The sequence below is a fragment of the Cygnus atratus genome, chromosome 5 (assembly GCF_013377495.2).
Source record: "Cygnus atratus isolate AKBS03 ecotype Queensland, Australia chromosome 5, CAtr_DNAZoo_HiC_assembly, whole genome shotgun sequence".
Lineage (NCBI taxonomy): Eukaryota > Metazoa > Chordata > Aves > Anseriformes > Anatidae > Cygnus > Cygnus atratus.
Window position 1 is genome coordinate 34,476,290 of NC_066366.1, and position 21,163 is coordinate 34,497,452.

At 41.6% G+C, this 21,163-nt stretch overlaps 2 protein-coding genes and 1 non-coding gene across 3 annotated transcripts in view; 1 reads left to right on the forward strand and 2 right to left on the reverse strand.

The window, feature by feature from the left end:
* Window positions 1-14,792, reverse strand: part of KNL1 (kinetochore scaffold 1) — a 30,947-nt gene extending 16,155 nt beyond the window's left edge. Inside the window, exons 1-11 of the mRNA XM_035539971.2 lie at window positions 14,737-14,792; window positions 12,794-12,876; window positions 12,296-12,349; window positions 11,835-11,874; window positions 11,025-11,084; window positions 9,700-9,761; window positions 9,195-9,250; window positions 8,367-8,406; window positions 7,302-7,339; window positions 6,902-6,954; window positions 190-5,433 (exon numbers count right to left, since the gene is read on the reverse strand). Coding sequence (XP_035395864.1) covers window positions 190-5,433; window positions 6,902-6,954; window positions 7,302-7,339; window positions 8,367-8,406; window positions 9,195-9,250; window positions 9,700-9,761; window positions 11,025-11,084; window positions 11,835-11,874; window positions 12,296-12,330 — 5,628 coding nt within the window. The 5' untranslated portion in view covers window positions 12,331-12,349; window positions 12,794-12,876; window positions 14,737-14,792. The remainder of the gene's footprint in view (window positions 1-189; window positions 5,434-6,901; window positions 6,955-7,301; window positions 7,340-8,366; window positions 8,407-9,194; window positions 9,251-9,699; window positions 9,762-11,024; window positions 11,085-11,834; window positions 11,875-12,295; window positions 12,350-12,793; window positions 12,877-14,736) is intronic.
* A 355-nt stretch (window positions 14,793-15,147) lies between these two features.
* TRNAS-GCU (transfer RNA serine (anticodon GCU)) lies at window positions 15,148-15,229 on the forward strand. The gene has a single exon. It is a non-coding gene; the product is annotated as a tRNA-Ser (tRNA).
* A 1,415-nt stretch (window positions 15,230-16,644) lies between these two features.
* RPUSD2 (RNA pseudouridine synthase domain containing 2) lies at window positions 16,645-20,829 on the reverse strand. Its single transcript, XM_035539170.2, has 3 exons — window positions 20,446-20,829; window positions 20,017-20,313; window positions 16,645-19,233 (listed from the first exon to the last, which is right to left on the reverse strand). The coding sequence occupies exons 1-3, from the start codon at window positions 20,827-20,829 to the stop codon at window positions 18,442-18,444; spliced, it is 1,473 nt and encodes a 490-aa protein (XP_035395063.1). The 3' UTR covers window positions 16,645-18,441.
* Between the last annotated feature and the right edge of the window lie 334 nt (window positions 20,830-21,163).

Below are 21,163 nucleotides of genomic sequence, written 5' to 3' on the forward strand. Positions count from 1 at the left end.
GTTGCACACATCAATTGTTTTAGTTTGAGAAAACAGTGAGAGAAATTCTGAGGAAAACATAGCAAAATGACTACAAACTGGTGGTAAAGAAAACCAAAAAAAAAAACTAGCAACAGATCTATTTGCATCTCAATATCTAAAATGCACTGTCAGTGTTCCTATATGCTGACAATGAGTGATCAGGCTCACCTGCAAGTCAAGGGAGGCCCCACCAACCAAGCTTTCATCTGCCTTGAGCTTCTTTAGACTTTGAAGATCCTCCTCATCTTGTTCCAAAGCTCTTTTTATGCTGTTGCAAGTTTTTGTCTCTTCACATTTAATCTTTTCATTGTGGGAGATGTCTCTTTTGTTTATCTCATTGCAACCGTCTTCCACAGATCCAAAGCTTACAGAATCATTCGAATCCATTGCTTCTTGGCATACAGGAAGAAATTCTTCTGCTATAAACTGAGAAGGGCTGAAGTTCTGCCTACTAGATTTGGTGTAATCTGGTGCTTCACCAGTGTTTAGGTTTACTTCTGAAACCAGTGCTTCTACTTTGTCTGAAGATTTTGCATTTATGTCTTGCACATTAGAAACAGAAGGATTTCTTCTGCTTGGTAGTTTAGGCTGGAAGATACCTAGAGGGACATTTATTCCTTGATATTTGTCCTTAAGTGCCATACCTAAATTCGTACCTATAGGAGCTGCTCCAGATTCAAGACATGCATTCTCCTGCTCTTTAGGATAAAATACATTATCTTGTTCCTTTATGGTATTTTTTCCTAACCTCAAGGGATCCTCTGGTTGAGTTGGTAACTTATGCAGCTGGTCAGAAACAGCGGTTTCAGGAACAGAGACAACTGCAGATTTCCTTCTAATATTTTCCAGTTTTGAACAAACATTTAAAATACCTGATAATTTAGGTGCAAGAGCAGGATCTACTGGATCTCTTGGACTGTCACTGACCAAAAGTTGCTTAGTTTCTTCAGATTTTATTTGGAAGTCTGTTGGAAGTACTTCCCCTTCAGCTGACAGCCTCTCGTTTTCCTTTGATTCGCTGTCAGAAACTGGAACTGCTCCATCCTTGGCTAAAACTGTATCTAGATCTTCATGCCTAGATGAATTATCTTTCAATACTTGGTTTGTCTGAGTACTAAGTCCATCTGGAGGACTCTTCAAAGAATCCGATTGCTGAATAGGAAGAGAAACATGGGATACCACAGCTCCAGTTTCTTCACTGCATTCCAAGGGGGCATTACCTGGAAATTTGAAAGACACTCTCTTTGATTTCAGTTTTCCTGGATGTACAAGATCCTGCTGACTGTTTACAGGAACTGAATTATCCATGGCAAGGTCAAGATCCCGTGGTGCCTGGATGTCCAGAGTGTCTTCTGGAAGTGAGGTAGAATAAATGGAATCTGGTATTGCACCACTGTGAACTTTGGCAGCTCCTTTCTCAGTAGGAAATGCTGAGGCTGATGAAGCAGGTGAAGAAATGGTAGGCTTATCATTAGATTTTTTAAGATACTCACCATTCAGGTCTTCTACATGCAGAGAATCTACTTCATCTCTGCAAGCAGACAATGATGCACTATGCAAGCCTGGTTGTCGAGTGCTTTTATGTGACACTTGCTGGTTCTCAAATCCTTCCATATTGTTATTAACAGCAACAGTATGAGATACGGTTATTTCCATATCATCTTGTTTGTGTGGAAACACAATGGTCTGATCAGCAGGAACTGCAGAAACGGCTGGAATGAACCTTCTGTCCCACACATCACCACTTAACACAGCTGTATGAGTTTTAGTGATTTCCATATCCTCAGCCAAAGTGAAAATGACTGTTTTGCTACCTGAAAGAGCCTCCTGTCCAACCTGCTTAGGAGGGTTTACTCTGTGCTCACACAGGACTCTTTCAGTACTTTCATCATCAGGGAGATACTTGGTCATTTCCATATCAGCCTTGTCATTTGTAAAAATAATTGTGGAACATAGAGGAACAGACTGATTGGGTAGCCTACCCTGCAGAGAATTTTCTTCCAAAGCTACGTTATGGGTTTTAGTGATTTCCATATCATCCATAGCAAGCACAGTAGCTTCACTGTTTGAAGGAGCTTCCTGTCCAACCTCTTTATTCAAGTTCAAGTTATCATCACGTAAAAGTTTAACTGTAATTTTATCAGCAGGGCAAGACATAATGTCCATGTCATTCTGGTTACTTGTGAACTTAACAGCTTTAACAGGCTGAGCTGAAGACAGAGAATGAAGCCTGACCTCTTTTTGGGAGAGGATTTCATGGCCTATTGCAGCCGTATGGCTCTCTGTGATCTCCATGTCGTTATTCTCATTACTCAGTGAAAATAAAACAGTCTTTTCCCCTGTTGTTTCCTTGGAGCTTTTCCTTTCAGTCCTATTAGCTCTGCTAAGCATCCCTCCAGGTTCAGCCTTTTCCACAGATTTATCAATTGCAACAGTATCAAATCTACTTATTTCCATGTCATTATTGTGTGTAAAAACACAAGTTTTATCTCCAGAAACAAAGGATATGTCATTGCTTGAACTTTTAGGCAGCAAAATTATTTTGTTTTCTCCTGAAACCGTATGACTTCTCGTGATGTCCATATCAGCATCTTCTGAAAATATGGTAGTTTTCTCATCTACAAAATGCAAATGCTTTAAACCAGTCACAGTTAACATTTTCTTACCAGATACCAAGGAGTACGTATCGCACCCAGGCTGCTCCTGACTGTTTATTGTCATCATGACCCCTCTTTTTAAAGATAATGTTTTATTTTCATCTTCAGCAATATGTACTGGTGCTGCTTTTCTTCCTGGTAAAATCATATGGATGTTTTGATCAGGAGCCGTTGCTGCACAGCTTTCAGTCAAGTCCATGTTTTCACCAGAGGGAAACAAAACAGACTTTTCTGAAAAGAAAGGCAACTGGGAACTTCTCTTCAGTTGTTCAGATGTATTAGTTAGTAATGTCTCTTCAATACCCAAGTGCAGGCCATCAACTGACTGAGGATTTTTAAAATCCTCTTCTGAAGAAACTGTTTTACTGACCAGGAAATCTCTCTCAGATTCTTCTTGAGTTGGCAACGCATTATTTACTACCTTCATAGTATGGGTTTTCACTTGCCTGTCAGAGTTTTGGCAATCTGCATTTATACCCAGTATTTTTGCAGGTTGTACATTTCTTGTATTTCTGGAGGGAGTGGGTTCATTACTAGACACGAACATACCATTTGCAGATAAAGGAGTAACAGTTTGTTTATCTGAGCTCCTTTTGAAATCCCTATATTCTATCGCTGCAGTCTGACTTGCAGTGGTATCTACACCAGAATTATTGGAAAATCGGGAGACCTGTTTTTGCAGCTGCTTGGATATCACATTATTTTGAGTATTCTCATATTCTTGTACTGTATTAGTAGGAGCAACTTCAAAGGCAACAGAATGAGTTTTGGTTACGTCCATGTTTTGATCATCTGAAAACACGTCTGTTTTGTCATTTGTGCAGGAAACTGAAGCATTCTGAAGGGTTTTTTTCAAAGGCTGAGTTATATTGACTTCTTGACTTTGCAAAGACATGAACGCACTGTTGTTGGTGGCAGTATTTTCTGCGATTTCTCTTTTTTGCTCTTGTAATGAACGCACGCTCTTCACACAGGAAATCAGACCACTTGCCTGAAAGTTTGTTTTTCCAAGCTTCTTATTGACTATTATCACCTCAACATCTTCAGTATTCATTTCTGTAGTCTGGCTTCTTTTCATATTCACATCAAAACCAATTGCCTCAAGATTTTCCTTGTCCCTGTCCAAAGAACTTGCCACAGCACTGACATTTTTGTTGTGGTTCTCACTTGGAATTATTTTACCATGCATTTGTTTTGCTTCTGCAGTTATCCCAATGCTTTGATCATCAATGACAACAGTCTGGCATTTAGTTATTTCCATTTTTTCCTGCTCACTTAAATTGGGAGATGTAGAGATTCTGTTACCAAGAAAATGTGGTTTGCAGGTGACAGAGGTGGACACTCCAGGAGGAAAATCATTTTCAACATTCTTTCCATCAGCCTTATCAATACAAGTTTTAGTCAAGGCCATATCTTTTCCTGAAAATATTGCAGTTTTCTCACCTGGCAGTGAAACAAGTAGAGAGCTTGATAGTCTGTGCTGAAGTCTACCCTTAGAGGTACCAGTGGACACTGAATTTCTACACAAATCAAAACCAACATCCACTGAAGCAGTCCCATGATCTTGGGTCACTCTTTCAGTTCTCCCATCTGAGCCTGAAAATTGTTCAAGCGCATTAGTTTTGTGTGACACAGAAGCTCGATTATCTAAAGATGTTAGACTTTCTGTAACATCATCAAGTGCTGGATGTCTGCTTCCTACTGGCAAAGAGTTTGTATTAACTGTTTTCTCAAAAGTTTTATGACATGAACTGCTCATTCCTTTGGTACTTTCATTATAGATTACATCTGTGTAATTCCCAGTAATTTCCATGTCATCACATTTAGAAAAAACAGTTTTATCACCTCGGAAGACAGTCTCAGAAGAAACAGACCCCGGGATAGCAGACAAAGTTCTGGTGTCTTGCTTAAAAGTTTGAAGCACTGTAGTATCTACAGTGTCTTCAACATTTACTGGTTTTTTGTTTGTACAAAGTTGAGGGTCCTGCTTTACAATTAATTGCTGATGAGATGCTCTCTTTACTACAGAATAATTATCTATCTCCATGGATGGGAAATCCTTTTTGAAGTTTAGACTTTGATTTCCAACACTGGCAAAAGGAAAAGACATTTTTGCAGTGTGACTAGTTGTCATATCCATTCCATCATCTGCAAATGCCTCAGTAACATCTGCACACAGTAATTGCTCTGGTGGAGCCCCACAAATACCAGAACGCATATTTTTAACATCAGGTGCTTGGCATTTTGTCATTTCCATTCCATCATCTTGCTCTCTAAAGATTTTTGTTACATTGAAGGTGGCCGGTGGGTCATGGGAATAAGCAGATTCCACCGATGATCGTGCCATGTCTTCTGAGACTTGTGAAGGGATAAAAAAAAGGTTTTCTTTTTCAGGTCCTTCAATAGGATTGAGTGCTTTTTCATTTGACTTCAAGCGCATCAAAAATTCATTGAAATTTATTTTTTTTACCGTAGTAGCATCTTCCTTCTGTTCAAAAGACGGGCACAGACAGTTTGTAGGATCAAAGGAAAAATGAAATTCTTTACTCATTTCTGCCTTTCCACTGTTAGAGTTTAACCCAGCCAGAAATGATGTGATATCTATTTTCTCAGTTTTGTCAGTTTCATTGTTTTTCAGGTTACGTGTAATCACTGCCGTGTGACTAGCTGTCATTTCCATTTCATTTTCATCTGAAAAGGTGAGTGTTGTGTCATGCCTATTTGTTCGTTGAATGGCGTTGTCCACATCATGGCACTGAAAAAAGACAAGAAATGACAGTTACTGACACTTGTAACAAATGACACAGTGGTTAACTCTATTCAAAACAAAAGTCGGCTAATGCAGTCTAAAGGTTAGAGCTCTATCTTTACAGCTTTTTGGGGAGGAAAAAAAACATTTCAGTCCTTCTCAACAAGTAATAACATATTAAAGGAAAGGACAACTTAACTGTTACAAATTCTTAGAGCCTATATTTTATATGTTTGTAATATCTTTATGTATTTAAATAGAATTTTGAAAGAATGTTGCTCAGATTTCTGTTGGACAAAACCTTCACATCTTCACATGTGAAATCCTTGTAAACACGGAACAATCACTGAGACTTCTGAATCAGTATTTTCTATGTGGCGTTTCTATCTTTCCCCACTCACCCACTGCAAGCAAAATCCCTGCCCAGCTTATCATGTACGTTCCCCAAAGCAGCAGTGCCAAATTGGAATTTTTTAAAGACTCTTCCACCCTGAATAAGAAGATTTCAGTTTCTTTAATAGAAAGGATTTAGAGTTTTAAAGCTGTGGATAAAAACTGGCCAGTAGCAAGATATAATACTGTAGTTTATCAAACATAATGAATACACTGATTAAGAACAACTTTATGTTTACTTTAAGTATATTGTTATATATGCATTATTATTTTATAAATGCAAGAAATAAAATACACCAGAAAAAGCATAAATCATATACATTACTTAAACCAAGGAGAGAGAGGGTTTCAATATGACCTTTATAGGCTCATGGCATACATCTTTTAATCCACACTAGATTTTAACCTTTATTTTTTTCTATAAGCATTTTTTCACAAGAGCTAGGACATTTTTAAAACCATATTTTTAAATTCATCATAAAAGTCAGAAGCCATTGGATCAAGGGATACTGTTCAATTGCTTTGTTTGATAAAATAGACCCATGACATCATAACTGAAGTATAGCACAGTTCAGGATTTCTGTGCCTGTTAAGGTCTTAACTAAAAACGTTGTGTTTTATCACTTGAGTCAACCGAAGCATTTCAGTTACCTTTTCATGCTAGTCACTGCAATTTTCTAAACCTTTTTAACAGTAGGAAGAGACAGTGTATATCCATTCCACCCGCGGAAAAAAAAAGAGTAGACAGTAATCCACGAGGAAAAAAATTAAACTGACCTATCTGAAACATAAGCTCCTTTACGTATTCTTAGATAAGCATTGAAAAAAAATGTAAGAACTAGCTCAGATACTGAAAAGCAATTTTAGAAACAAAAATTATCAATAGTATAGTATAAGGACTATCAGATTAGGAAACTACTTCAAAATATAGAAGATTATGCTTCAGACAAATTTCTTGTGAATACAAGGATTTACTTTTTAGGCAGCTGAGGTACATGTTTCACCTTTACTACACAAATTACTGCAATATATTTTGGACAGTAATATTCTCAGCACTGAAAAAATGAGCACCTTCACATACCTCAGTCTGCTGCACCAATGCCTGGATAGGGGCATGAAGCAAAGTGTTCATCCCTGTCAAAAGAAAAGGAACAGTGCATTTGCTGAGCTATTTTATTATTTTAATCAACTAACTGAAAATCAATGCACTCATTACATAAGTATCACATTCTGAGTAAGCACATTTAAAACCAAATATATCCTGAGAAATATTTTCAGTACTCCTTTGAACACGTAGTAGGGTTGCCCATGCTTCTACAATACAGTGCTTGTAAACAGCATTATGAGACAGAGTCTGTTCATGCAATAGTGATCTCCATCCGTGAGACTGTTCTAGACATGTTAAAAATGTTCTATCAACTATTATCAATAGTTTGGAATAAAAATAGTCATTCTGTTGTTAAATCGATTTTCAAACTCACCAGTGATCTCACATGGAACAGCTTCAGGTTCTTCATTTCTACAAAAGATGGTTTAGGTAAACAGTTTGTTAAAAGATTGCAAACCAGAGGGCTTCAGCAATATACTTAAAAGGCAGAGAATTCTGTTGCAGAGCTCATACATGACTGGGCAGCAGATACCAGACATTACAAATATGTCTTCAATATATCCTAATTGGAACTAAAGTGGTATTTTCCCATGAAACTCTTTTTTCACAGGAAAAGAGGTTAATACTTTATTTTTAACTCAGACCTTCTACTTTCAGTCGTCCCTTTCTTTTTTGGAAAACTGAAGACGTGTTCCTAAAGCCTGCAGTCATTTCTCTGTAAAAATCAAAAGCCAGGTACACTGACCAACTTGTGTGGCTTTTCATCTAACATTTAATGACTTCTGCTCTTCAGTGTTTTCTTGAATGTTCTTTCAAGCCCAAACTGCCTTGTCTAGTATACTGATTTTTATTTATACACACACGTTACTATATTGCTTTGATAACTTTATAAGTGTTTGTTAACTATAGCTGTAGGTAAATGTTCCCCTGCTGTATGTTTTAAATATAAAAAATTGCTTTCATGCACAGAAACAGTCTAAATCTTTTAAAATTAAATTGAGTTGGTGAGTAACAATATCATAATTTTATTTTATCTAGACAAGAACTTTGAGATCAGACTAATATTCTATCCAACTCTGAGTGAAAAAGTGATTGTAATAAACATACAAGACCATCTCTATCAAATACGGAATCTGGTAAGTGTCTCCTGGAAGACATTCCCAAACAATCAACTTTGGATGAAGCAGTTTCAAGACATAATTGTTCAATTTTTCAGAAACATCTACTGTTTTGTGAATGGCCAAAACAGCTATATCCTTTTTCTGCTGTATTCCTGTAACCAGTCAAACGTTTCAAAACCAGTCAAAAGAGCAATTTTATATCTAAATAAATAAGCATGTTACATTTGTTGGTTTCTTTGAGGAGTAACATTCTTATGGTCGCATGCCATGTGAAGAAATGTATTTGCAGTGTGGGAATAATTTTTCCCCAGACTTACTGATTAAGCAGGACATGATTCCCTGTATCTGCTGCACACTCTAAAAATAAGAAAAACAGACATTACAATGAGAGAAACAGGATCAAAACATTCAGAGACAAGAGTAAAGTGTACAGAAAAGAATGTTCTGCAGTTCTCACTCTTCGTGTTCCTTTTTATGATGGCAAAAACCCAGAGAACCAAAGTACTTGAAAATGCATTAGCTTTTCAGATTCTTCCTAGGTCATCTTTGACAGAGTGAATGAGACATTCTTCTCGGTCTTCTTTTGATCTAAATCCCTGTCCTGGTTTCAGCTAGGATAGAGTTAATTTTCCTCCTAGTAGCTGGTAGGGTGCTATGTTTTGGATTTAGGATGAGAAGAACGTTGATAACACATTGATGTTGATAACACTGATATTGACAACACATTGATGTTTTAATTGTTGCAGAGCAGTGCTTACACCAAGCCAAGAACTTTTCAGCTTCTCGCTCTGTCCTGCCAGCGGGCAGGCTAGGGGTGTGTGGTGCTTAGCTGCCGGCGGCATTAAAGCACAACAATCCCCAAAACTAGGTGCATTTTGTCTAAAAGAAATAATTCCTTCTCTGAGCTACAAGGTCCACTTGTACTAGTAACTAATGGGCAACTAAGTACTAATAGTAAGTACTAATTAGTCAAGTAACTAATAGTAACTAAGTAGTAGTAACTAATGGGTTTTCATCCAGTCCATCACAAACAGCTGACCATGTTGTTCCCTATCTGTGACCGACAAGCTTGACTTCTTAAATTCTGGCTGAAGTCTTGTTGCTAACAGTCTGTGAAACCTGTCAGAAAAGAAAGGACTTTTTACCTTCATTTTCTCTCTCTGCTGCATTATTCTTAAGATCTCGCTGGAAGACTCTGCAGCTAAGAACAAAGGAAAACAGTTTTTGAAAACACAAGATGATCTTTTTTAAAGCAAATTAAGAAATAAAAAAAAGCCTTAATCTCAATCTTTTCCCACATGATATGTTCTGAAATGATACCAAAAGACAGCAGCTTACTGAACCCAACCATACTTTCCAGCAGGAAGATGCCATTATCATACTTATGTGAAAATCACTAGAAAAGTTAATGAAAACCAAAGTTTCCTAATTATATGAAATTTACTCCATCATTTTTTATAGCTAGAATGAGAAAGTGAATAATGTTTCTATTAGGGCTCAAAATCAACTTAGTATAAAAAGTCACCAATTTTCTTCACTGAATGCCCATAAATGTATGCAAACAGCAATTTTAGGTGATAGCAGATTATTACCTACAACTTTATGCTTAAAAAAATAGATGTAGATCTGCATCCTTCAGATCAAACTTACTTTATGGTGTTCGCAAAGCTGACGCGTCGGGAGTTTTTCCTACGTTTATCTATATTGATATCCTGACAAAAAAAAAGAGTTTGATGTACAGAGAACAGTTCGTATGCCATAATCCACAATAATTATAGCTTGTCACACACAAAAAAAGAAAAAATGCAAGCGTAATAGTTCAACAAGTACAACATGTATTTGCCAACATCTTTAAACTACTTATAGTTCTCCAGCTTCTCTCCTCTTCGCAGAGAGACAACTATCTTACAAGAAGCAGGTTTTAAAGATTATTTTGTACTAACTGCTTGGTTTCAGACAGAAGAAGCAGAATACCACTTATAAGGATTTTTGTCTGGCATAATGTTTGGCATACTAGGGAAAAAATACTTAGCTGCTTAGCACAAGTGAGTTGCAAGATTTTTTTTTTTAAATTTAGCTTTCTGTGACAACTGAAAAAAACACTTGTCTTTATGGAAGAAAGGGAAGGATGCATGGAAGAATCAAAATCACCACTGATATTTTCCCAAAGAAATGTTTAAATGGTATCACTGGCTACACGATTATACTAATGCAATGTTACAAGGCGTGTAACAATGCAACACTGCATACACTGGAAAGCTAATTCACCATACCACTGCGGTGCAGGTGTCTGCAGTAAGGTTCCCTAACTAAATAGCTCTGCCCAGGACAGCAGAATACTCATTGTTTAAGAAAGTAGACAACGTGTTGATGTACTGACACTATCCATTATATGCACAGAGGAACTATGTCAGCATCACAAGCAGTTATGAACAAAGTCACACTACTGCATACGATGGTTCTATATTGCTCAGTAGCAGTACTACGCATCATTGTTAAAAGGTATTAAAGTTTAAACGAAGATTGAGCTGCTCTTCATACTCAAACCAGTTTTGAAATATATTATGTACGAGTATTTCAGGCTCACATTTCATATTTGAAAGAAGTTATTAGAGAGGTGCTCCAGCCTCTGGACCCGCTCTGAGAGGTCTTTTCTTTCTTACACTGTGGGCCCCAGAGCTGCACACAGTACTCCAGGTGGCAAACTTCAAGTCACGTGTACTACACCAGAAGCAAGATATATCTATTAATTTCTGGTTATTCCTCCATGCTTGACAGAAGACATATTCTGATGTAAAATAAAAGTTCAATGGATTTCATGTAATATTTATTACTCCAAACGTTATCCTCCAAAGCAGTTATTACAAGAGTTTTTACACCTACATTATTCTAGTGACCCTGTTTAATCAGGGACAAGTTGAGGAGTAAACCAAAGATATTAAGGGAGTCAGCAAAAGAGGACTTAACAGACCTACCTGAGTGAGTTCATTCCCATTTCCCAAATCATCAAGAGGATTTCGTGGAGCCTTTAAAATCTAAAAGAAAGTGTAAGTTGAGAAAATCAGCCCCAGCACCCACAAAAGAAAGGATCAAGCAACAAGTAAATGACTGATTCAGTCACAGCTGGTGTACAAACAGTTCAAGACATCATTTATGCACAAGTTACCATGGATTTCATAACCTACAATTCACTCTTGCATTGGGCATCTGTCCCAGTCTCTGACCCTGCTTCTCACCAATGCACCATACACTGGAGTTCAGTTGAAGGTATACTTATTATTGACCAAAGAATTCATAAAATTCTGAATCCGTAACCATGAAGGCATAACTTTAATTTTTGAATATCTTATTCATGTATTTACTTATTTTGAGAAAAGAGTGGGTAAACTGTCCTTCTGAATACCAAATTCATTCGCTTCAATCAGAAAATTACCAGGTATATCCCTGTACACTCGCTTCACCTGCGAATCCTTCTGTGGAAATTGTATCATCTTCTGCCACATTGCTAATGTGAACAGCAATGCTTTCAGACTTGAATACATCAGCCAGCCATACAATCAGTGAACTGGTATTTCACAAGAATACGTGAACTGATTACTTGGCAGTAGAGAATCTGTAAGAGCCAGAAGTGTCACATTCAATCACAAACTTAATAGGGTCTTTCTTTGCTCTTGGTATGTTTTTCTTCAGGCTGTGATGAGAAAACTAATTCTTCTTTATGGCTCCCCTTTCCTTCCCTCACTCACTCACTCAGTTTTATTTTAGAAATGCCTTAAGTTACTCACAGAGGACAGTCGCTTTCCTCTCATGTGTTCTGTATTATCACTGGAGGGAAAAAAGAGAAATAGATATTAGTGCATAAACTGGAACCAAGATATATTTCTTGAACAGTGCTGCCACATTTTTATGGTTAATAATTCAATTTCTCCATTATTTTTACAAGTGTGAAATTACTTGAACAAACTTGCTTGGAATAGATCATACCAATGCTAGGTCCCATATATAACCCTTGGAAAATTCAACATATTGTGCTCTGACCCCTGTGGTCAGTCTCTAGACGATCCACTGCTATGAGATTTCCTCGAGCTTTCCTACACCATAATCAAAAAACCTCCCTGTTTTTCTTCTTGATGGACAGCATATTTCATTCAAGAGATCCTAAAGTGCACACAGGGATTAAGAAACATTTTGCATCTAAAAGACAACAGTCGAATCACAGTGAGGTCCTTATGAGGTTTCAACTTACTTTTCCACATTAGGGTCTGCATAAATCTTGTCCATTTCTGTGGGAAATGCAGTACTGAAATCAAAAAAATATTAATGAATCTCACTAACAATATTGTATAGAACGACAACTAGATACTAGACTCAGTCAGTTGCTAAAATTTTCTTCTCTATCCTTCTTTACTCAGAGGAATTCTCTGATGTCTAACAGGCCTCCCAATTCAATGGTTTCTACTGCATATCGTGTTATAAATCAAATGTGCTAGCAGTTTGAGTCTTACTGGTTCGGCAGCCTTCTACTTAAAATTAAGATTTTGGTAACTGCTGGAGATAAATATGATCAAGTTTTCTACAATACAAAGTGCACTAGTTCGCTCTGACACACAAGACAATTTTTCATTCACTACTACTCCCTGCCACCCCAAGAATATCTTCTCTTTTATGAACTAGTATGCCTATTAAAAGTCACAGCAGGGGATAATGAGCTAACCCACACCGTGAAGATGCCTTAGGATATTACCTCAGGTTTCCTGTAGAGCACAACAAAATGTAAAGCTTTGAATACCAGGTTAATATTCCTCATAACCTCATTCTCCCATGGACCTGACAAAGAACACAATATATTGTAGCATTGAATCAACACCATAATATCAACAAACACATTTTTCTGTGCTCTTTCCTAGATTTCAGTGATATTTATCTACATGCATATCTCCATCACTACTACTATCGCAAAATATTCTTATGTGACAGCTATAAGCAATCTGACAATACCACCACATTTCATTTTCCCCTTGCTAAACCTCAGCAAACAATGCCTTAAGAGAAACTCTTGCCTAGGCAAGGGTTAAGCAAATTGTAAAACACTTTTTTTTTTTTAAGAGACAATTAGAAATAGAGAGGAACTGCTCAGCTTTTGCATTTCACAAAATCACAGACTCTTGGAGGTGGGAAGGGACCTCTGGAGATCGTACAGTCCAACCCCCTGCCCAAAGCTATGGCCAGTTGCTCTGGGACAATCTGTTCCACCTTCTCTGCATTTTTTTTTCTAACATTTGAGTGAAATTTCTTGTAGTCCAGTTTGTGCTCATTGCGTCTCATCCCTTCTGGCTCCATCTTCTTGAAACTTTCCCAAAGGTATTCATACACATTCATAAGTTCCCCCCAATAAGCAACATCTCCCCTTCTTCTCCACCAAGCCAGTCTCCTCACCATAGACCACAGCATTTAAACCACGAGATGACCAAGGAAAAGCTAAGCCTTACAGAGTTGTTTTTTTTTTTTTTTAAAAAAAAAAAAAAGCTCTACGGTTAGTGAAACACTAAATCAATCACTTACTAGTGGGATATTGCTATACACCCCTCAGAAAGGGAACTGCAGAGGCCTTGGCTTTGAGGGCCTGCAGCTCTGAGGCAACAAAACCAAGACAGCCTGGGAGCACTACCTGGAGCAATACCCAAAGGCTAGCATACACCTGTAGCTATCACTTACAGAGGTGTTTTCCCAAAAGTACTGCTTGGTGTTGACCAACCTAAGCCTATCATGCATTTTATCGAGGTTCCCCTCACATTTCTGGACTGCCCCAGCACACTGAAATCCCCTCAGGCCCGAACTTGGCACCATTCAGTCTATTAACAGCACCAGGTTATATTTTGTTTCTAAATATAAAACATTTTAGTTCCTTGAGATGGAGCATTATATAATCAAAAATAAGGCTATAGTAGGCCTGTGGAAGAGTAGCATCTCTTGAACAGCTTCCATCCGGTAACTTTCACGTTTCACAAATAACGCTAGCAAGTCTTGCAGGGAAATTTAACGACTTAAATGACAAGATCATGATGTAATTAAAACGCTCGGTATTTTTGCTATAATGCATCCGGGTACTGGGAAAGTCAGTAACGGGATAGGGTTTCTTTGTTTGCAACACCACAGTACGTGGAGGAAGCTTTTAAAGACTTGAGGTATAAAAGCGTCTTCCATCTTAGGTGAAACTGCTCTGTGTGCAGGGCTCCCGGTTCCTTTTTGCAATTTTCCTCAAAATTCACAGCCACGGACTGCCTTGGCTGCGAGTTGCAGGGAAAGACAACCGCACCTCGCGACGGGGCTGAAGGCAGCTGTGAGATCTATTAACAACATAAATATTAATGGCAGGAGACCCTGGAGAAACTCGAAATGCAACAAGCCCGCTTTGAAAACGATAATTGTATGAAGAATAAGGGAAAGAAACAATTTGAACGTCGATGAAGGGTTTGCCCCCAAGTTGGCGACACCCACAGGAACACTTCGCTGGTCGCTTGCCGCGCTTATCAAAACTTACAAATATAAAAAAAAAATTCAAACTGGCCGTACGGTACCAGAACTACGTTCCCTACAACCCCCTGCGCTGCTCCCAGCCCCCCAAAGCCCCTCCATGGCTCTGAAACCCCCTCAGCCCCGCCAGCCCCCTCCCGGACCCTCACTCACTGCCCTCACGGCGCCGCCGCCGCCGCCTCACCGTTCAAACCCAACCGCCGCGCGCCAAACCGCCCGCCCGACGGCAGGACGTACAACATGGCGCTCCCCTAGCGCTCCGTACGACATGGCGGCCCCCGGCGTTCCGTACAATATGGCGGCATCCATGATGCCAGCCTGTTGTCTGCCTTGTCGGGATTACTTCTCGCCGGCACCGCGCCACAGCCGGAGGGACGAGTGTGAAGCAGCGGAGGACGCTCGGGGTAGGGTGGCTCGGTCCCTGTCCGGTCGCGTCGTCCTGTGTTCTTGCCGCCAAAGGGCGGCAGACAGGCGCCATCTCGCAGAACGGGCCGTGGGCGGGAGGCGAGGCCGGGAGCAGGTGGTGCGGATTCTTATGGGCTGTGCGGGAAACAGGGTTCTCGTGACGAGGTGGCCGAGTGGTTAAGGCGATGGACTGCTAATCCATTGTGCTCTGCACGCGTGGGTTCGAATCCCATCCTCGTCGGCAACTAACTTTTCCTTTTTTTCTCCCTCCCACACCTCCCGTTTTTTTTTTCCTTACCTTATTTATTTAATTTTTATTTTTGGCGCCTCGAGGGCTGCCAAGGCATATACCGCCACCCCGCGCATCCCTCCCGCCGCCTGGGGCCGCGCAAGGAGGCCTGAGGGGAGGCAGCCGCATCCCCCGGAGCCCTGCGACCTCTGTGCCCAAACACCACCAAACTGCTTCTTTCGACCCAAATTGTCTCATTCAGGTTTGCCAAATCCCTGGTGGGAGCTTCGGGTAAATAAATTTTTGCAAAATCAGGGGCTGAGGGAGCTCCAGCCAGGCTGATCACTGTGCCTCACTGAAACTACATCCACGCTCACTGACTGTTTTAATGGGCTTTTCCTGTAGTTATTGAGATTTTAGAAGTGTAACTGATTACTAAGAGCTACTCTGCATGAAGAGTTAACTTAAAAATCTGGAAGGAGAAGTTAATGAAACAAAATGCTCCCCTGAGACTTTGCTGCATGTTGAAGCCATAATTACTGTAATTAGCATGAGCGGAAGGGGCCTCTCACATGTAATTTACTGGAACAGCTCCCAGAGCCCTCCAGGCTACACTGCCCAGATTGAACTACGCTTAAATCCTGGTGGAAATCAGATTATACCAGATCCTATGCAGAGCGTGGCCATACGGTAGCTCTTTATATGCACAAGTGGCACCTGTAATGGACTGGTTAAAACACAGCTGGAAAAAATGGGAGATGAGCTCCCTGGTCACATTTGGGCTAATTCTCAGGCCTAGGTGGGGATTTATCACATGCCATCACTGGCAGAAATACTTTCCTCGGTAGCAAACCAGCAGATGTTTTATCTTGTGCATGTTTTTAGCAGGTACCAGCAGCAGACACCCAGTGGCTGCGCAGTGTGAAACCACCAGCTCGGACTCAAACTGAAATGTGATGCCGTCGCTGGTAAGCTCCTTGTGAAACCAACCTTGAAGGGTCATTGCCCAAAGTGTCTTGAAAAGACAAGTCGCGGCATTTCTTGACCAGCAAGGTGTGATAATGAAAATATATTAACTACAGCCATTAGGGATAGCCAGAAAAAGTGAAACACGACAGTGAACAGCAGTTCCACATTTGGCCATCCAGTCTCCATCTATCGACACAAGCCAGTATAATTTCTTTCAGGTGCTTTTTTCTTGCAGAGGAAAAAACAAACAAAAAAAACAACAACAGACAGTATAACTTGGGTCATGTCAGTCTCAATTAAAGCTCAGCTGCCCCTAAATCCACCATTTTTCCGGTGTCTAAAGCTAGTAACAGTTGCACATATTCTTATTTTGAAGGCACCAAATTTTCATTTACATAGTTAGATGAAATATATATATTTCAGTGTATGAAAAAACTAGATGATACAGGGGAGTTTTTATCTCCTTTGTTTAACAAGCTGCCTGCAGCTAAGTACTAGACCAGGCCTTATTACATGATAGCAGGAAAAAAAATATAAAAATCTGTGGTTACATTAGAATCATGAGAGACCCTTAGCAGGATGTGGAAGAGCAAAGCTCAAGTCTGAATGAACTCTTACAGAAACATTCAACAACAGCTGGATGTACAGGAGAGGAAAAAAAAAAATCACTTGGCTACTTTGGGCTATTGGATCCTAGTCACACTTGTGGGTATCAACAGGTGATTTTAGGAGCCTTGCCAAGGAGGTGGGTAGTTGTTCCTGGCCTGGCAAACCTTAGTCGTGGAGCACATGTTGTCCCCAGCACCTCACCCAAGCATACCTCGTGAAGCAGGGGTTTCTCCCGTAACCTTTGTGTCTTGGTGGGCTGAGAGAGTGTAAAGCTCAGCATGACAAGGAAAGAGCACCCAGTACTGGACCACACTCCAGCAAGGCTGGTGACATGCTTACTGAATAGCATCAGGTCTCCTGGATTCCTTTTCTCACCTTTAAAAAAGGTTTCTATAACATTTTAGAAGTGTTGAACCCTATGCATGCATCCTATGTAGGTGGGTGCAGAGGATCCTGAAATAACGTGGCTCTTTCCAGGAAAGGTTTTGATTGCGTGCAGCTGGTCATTACCACTAAGGTTGCCTAAGATGGACAAGAAGAAGAACCTAATACAATGATTGTGATAAACCTCTCAGAGGCCATATAAACATCGATGAAAATAAGAACTATAGTGATATTTATCATCCTGGAAACATTACTATAAACTGTATTAAGAAAAGCTTCTCGTTTGCTTATAAAACAGTCTTTTTTTCTTTAAGGCCAATTGTCACCTTGAAGCACACGTGAAGCAACATTAAAAACAAATACACACCATTCAGAAACAACTTGACCATGGTATGGTAAAAACAAAGTGAAAGTTGGTAGACTGGTCTCTACCTTGGGTTTTTGTTCAAGTATGGAGATGTTTTTATTTGAGGCGTAAGGATTAGAAATCAATAGGTTCTCAGAGAAGATGACGTGTTTTTGAGAAGGTAGAAGACGTGTCACAGGGCACATAGCAAGACACTCTGCTAAATCAAGTCTCCTTATAAATCTTATATGGATAAAATCTTGGGACTAGTACCTCCAGAAATAGGCTCAACACACAGATCCATTCCTAGAGTTACTAATCCCAAATCAAGTAATTATGTGAAGGAATTCTAAAAGAGCAATTTCAAAGCAACGTCCACCTTGCTGACAAACAGTAAAGAAATCAGCTTCACAGTGCTCTGGTTTTACCTTATGGCATTCTCAGTGTTAACAATTTGGTTTTAAAATCAGTCTGACAATAAAATCAAAGTACAAATAGTTTTCCTGTATGATGTGACACCCAGTATGTTGAACAATATTCCAGCAGCTCTCACCGTACAGTACAAGAACATTATATAGCAGGCCAAAAGAAAAATCGGTTTCTTAAATAAAGCGTATGCACTAAATTTTCTCTGCAGGTAATTGACAGCAGACCTGTAACACATTGAGGTGGTTGTTGCCCAGGTGTTCACTAAATGACAATGTAATTCTAGCACTGAAACCCCATGTTCTTGCCCACCTTTTACAGTGCCTGTCAGCAGCCACAGCAATTTGCCGGCCCCAACAATATGGGGGCCTTCCCACCCCATTTCAAGTCACCAGCAGTTTCTTCACCTCAAGCACACTGAAACCTTAGGTCTTTACAAGACACTTCTCTGGCCACACTAGAACAATGCCCTTAGATGTCATGCCCTCTGTCATTCCTCCCAGTCCTCCATGGCCCATTCAGGCATCTTGGAGCAATAGTCAAACTCTGCTCCCTTATAGCGCAAGGCATGTAGGTACATCACCAGCTCCTTTGGAGATGGGTCCCGCCTTGTAATTTTACACTCCATGCATAAAGGGTCCTTCTCTTCTGAACAATTTCCTCCTGTTTGCCCACCCTTGTTCTCACATGAACCTAGTTCTGTAGTTTTTTCAAGTGTTTCCAGATTGGTATCAGGGTCCAGTGTACAAGCTGGTGTTTCATTTCTCTCAGGATCCTTAGTGCCCTCAGCAGGGCAGGAGTTCTCATTTACAGGATCAGCCTGCACAGATTCTGTGCACTCGCTTGAATTACCAGAGTCTTGGTTTTCTGCATTGGTGTTCAAGTCCTCTTCTGAAATCCCCAAGACATCCAGGCTCTGTTTGGAACGATGCTCCTCCACGAGTGCCTTAAGGAGTTCTTCATCTGTTTTACCAATCTTGCCACCTTTGCCCTTTTCAGGGCCCCAGGCTTCCATGTTATAGATGGGGTCATTGATAATGGGATATCCCAGGTACTGCAAGTGGACCCGGATCTGGTGTGTGCGGCCAGTACGTGGAAGACACTTGACGACGCTGGTCTTGCCATTGTAACTGAGCCTCTGGAAGATGGTTTTGCAGGATTTCCCTTTGGGGTCCACACGGCACACCCCCACCTTGTATGAAACAACCAGTATGGGCTCTTCGCAGACCACTTCGTGTTCTGGGAACTCCCCCACCACACGACACACATACTCTTTTTCCAGCTATGGGGAGAAAGAACAACAACTCTCAGAAGAGAAAACTGTCTCGGGTCTGATTATGATTCAGTCTCATCCTAGTTACTCCTCTCTCCCTCATCAATGAAATACATATTTTTCGTTTTAGTTAATCTACTCTTGAAGTTTTATTACAACTGAACAGGAAAAGAAAAAAAAGCAGCTTTTTAACCAAATTTCTCTCATTCTAGCTTCCAACTAGTTGAGAATTCAAGAACATAAGGGCCTGAACTGTCTTCCCCATATCAAGTTCAAGAGTTGCCTCTCAGTGGTTTTTGCTGTGACCCTCATTGTCTTGAAGTAAATCCTGGAAGCTAGCACCCTACAGCTATAGTTCTGTTTGGGCTGAAAACCAGTGGAAAAAAATGAGAGAAACTTCTAAAGCTTAAAATAGAAAAAGTATTAGATGACTGACACGCTTCTTCTGATAAATAAAACTGCTCTCTAACTGACGGACCAGCTGATCTTTAGAGGTCCCTTCCAACCCAAACCTTTCTAAGACTCCATGCACAATACCAGCCAGTTTGCACAATCCCACAGGGATGGAAACCCCTTTCAATATGATACTACCAAAATTGCTTACGGTTTTGCTCCATCCTTCTCTCTTGATGCCTTCCACACTTTGCACAATTAGGACAGGAAAAAGACCACCAGCTGTCCTTGGAATTGGGTTTGTTTAGACCAAAAGTTTGACTGACTTTTTGCCATAGCGTGTTTCAAGAAAATACCGCACAAGAAACCCCCAAAACTACTGCAGCCCTTATCTCTCACCTGTCTCTCCCGAACCTGCTCGTCGATCCTCTTGGACACCTCCACCGTCTTGGCAAACATAAGCACTCCTGAGGTCATGCGATCGAGTCGATGAATTGTATGCAATTCCTTAAGGTTGTGCTCTTTGCCAAGGATGAAGATGACGGTGTTGTGCCGAAACCTCCCGCAGGGATGCACTGGCAAGGAGGACGGTTTGTCTACGACCACCACCTCATTGTCCTCCGCCAGAATTTGGATAGGCTGGGCAGTGACCGGCGGCTCGTGGCGATGCACCGTGTTTCGGAGAAAATCATTATTCTGCGAGAAAAGCTGACAATTAGCGTGCATTCTGCATAGGCACACCATCAGGCCAGGCACCCGGGTGGCCTGGGAGGGATGAAAGGAGGGAAGAAGGGATTAAGGGACGAAGGGAAAGGGAGAGGCGCCCACCTTAAGCACGACGTCCAGGTCCCGCACGGGCTCCTCGTTGAGGCGCAGGCGGCCGGCGCGGGCGGCGGCGCGGTAGAAGGCGAGGGGCTGGGCGCGGAACTCGGTGCTGAAGACGTGCAGGAGGCTGCGGCCGACCCAGCGCCCCTTGCAGTAGGTGCGGAAGTCGAAGTAGTAGGGCCGCACCTTGCGCAGCCCCCCCTCGAAGTAGTACGAGGTCTCGGCGAAATGCGCCGCGCTGAAGCTCACCCCCGCCTTCAGCTTCCGCGGCGGCGGCACGTAGCGCTCCCCGGCGGCCACGCGGCGCTTCTTCGGGGCCGGGGCAGCCTCCTCCTCCTCCCCCTCCTCCCCCCCCCCAGCGCCGCTCTTGGGCCCCGGCTCCGCCATGCCGCGCCGGGGGAGGAGAAGCGGCCGCTGCCCCCGGCCCCGGCCCCAGCCCCGCGGCACCACGCGCAGCCACGCCGCACACAGCGCGCCGGCGCGGGGAGTGACGCCACGCCGCGCAGCCAATCGCCGAAGGCGGCCGCCGCCGCAGGCCACGCCCCCTCAGCCCTTCACCGCGCCTCCGCCCCCCTTAACCACACCCCTTTCCACTTAGCCACGCCCACGTCTCCGCAGACCGCGCCCCCATCCATTCGCGCCCCACCACCACCAACCACGCCCTCTGTCCTAGGCCACGCCCCCTCCCCCGGCCACGCCCCCGGCCACGCCCCCTGTTCCC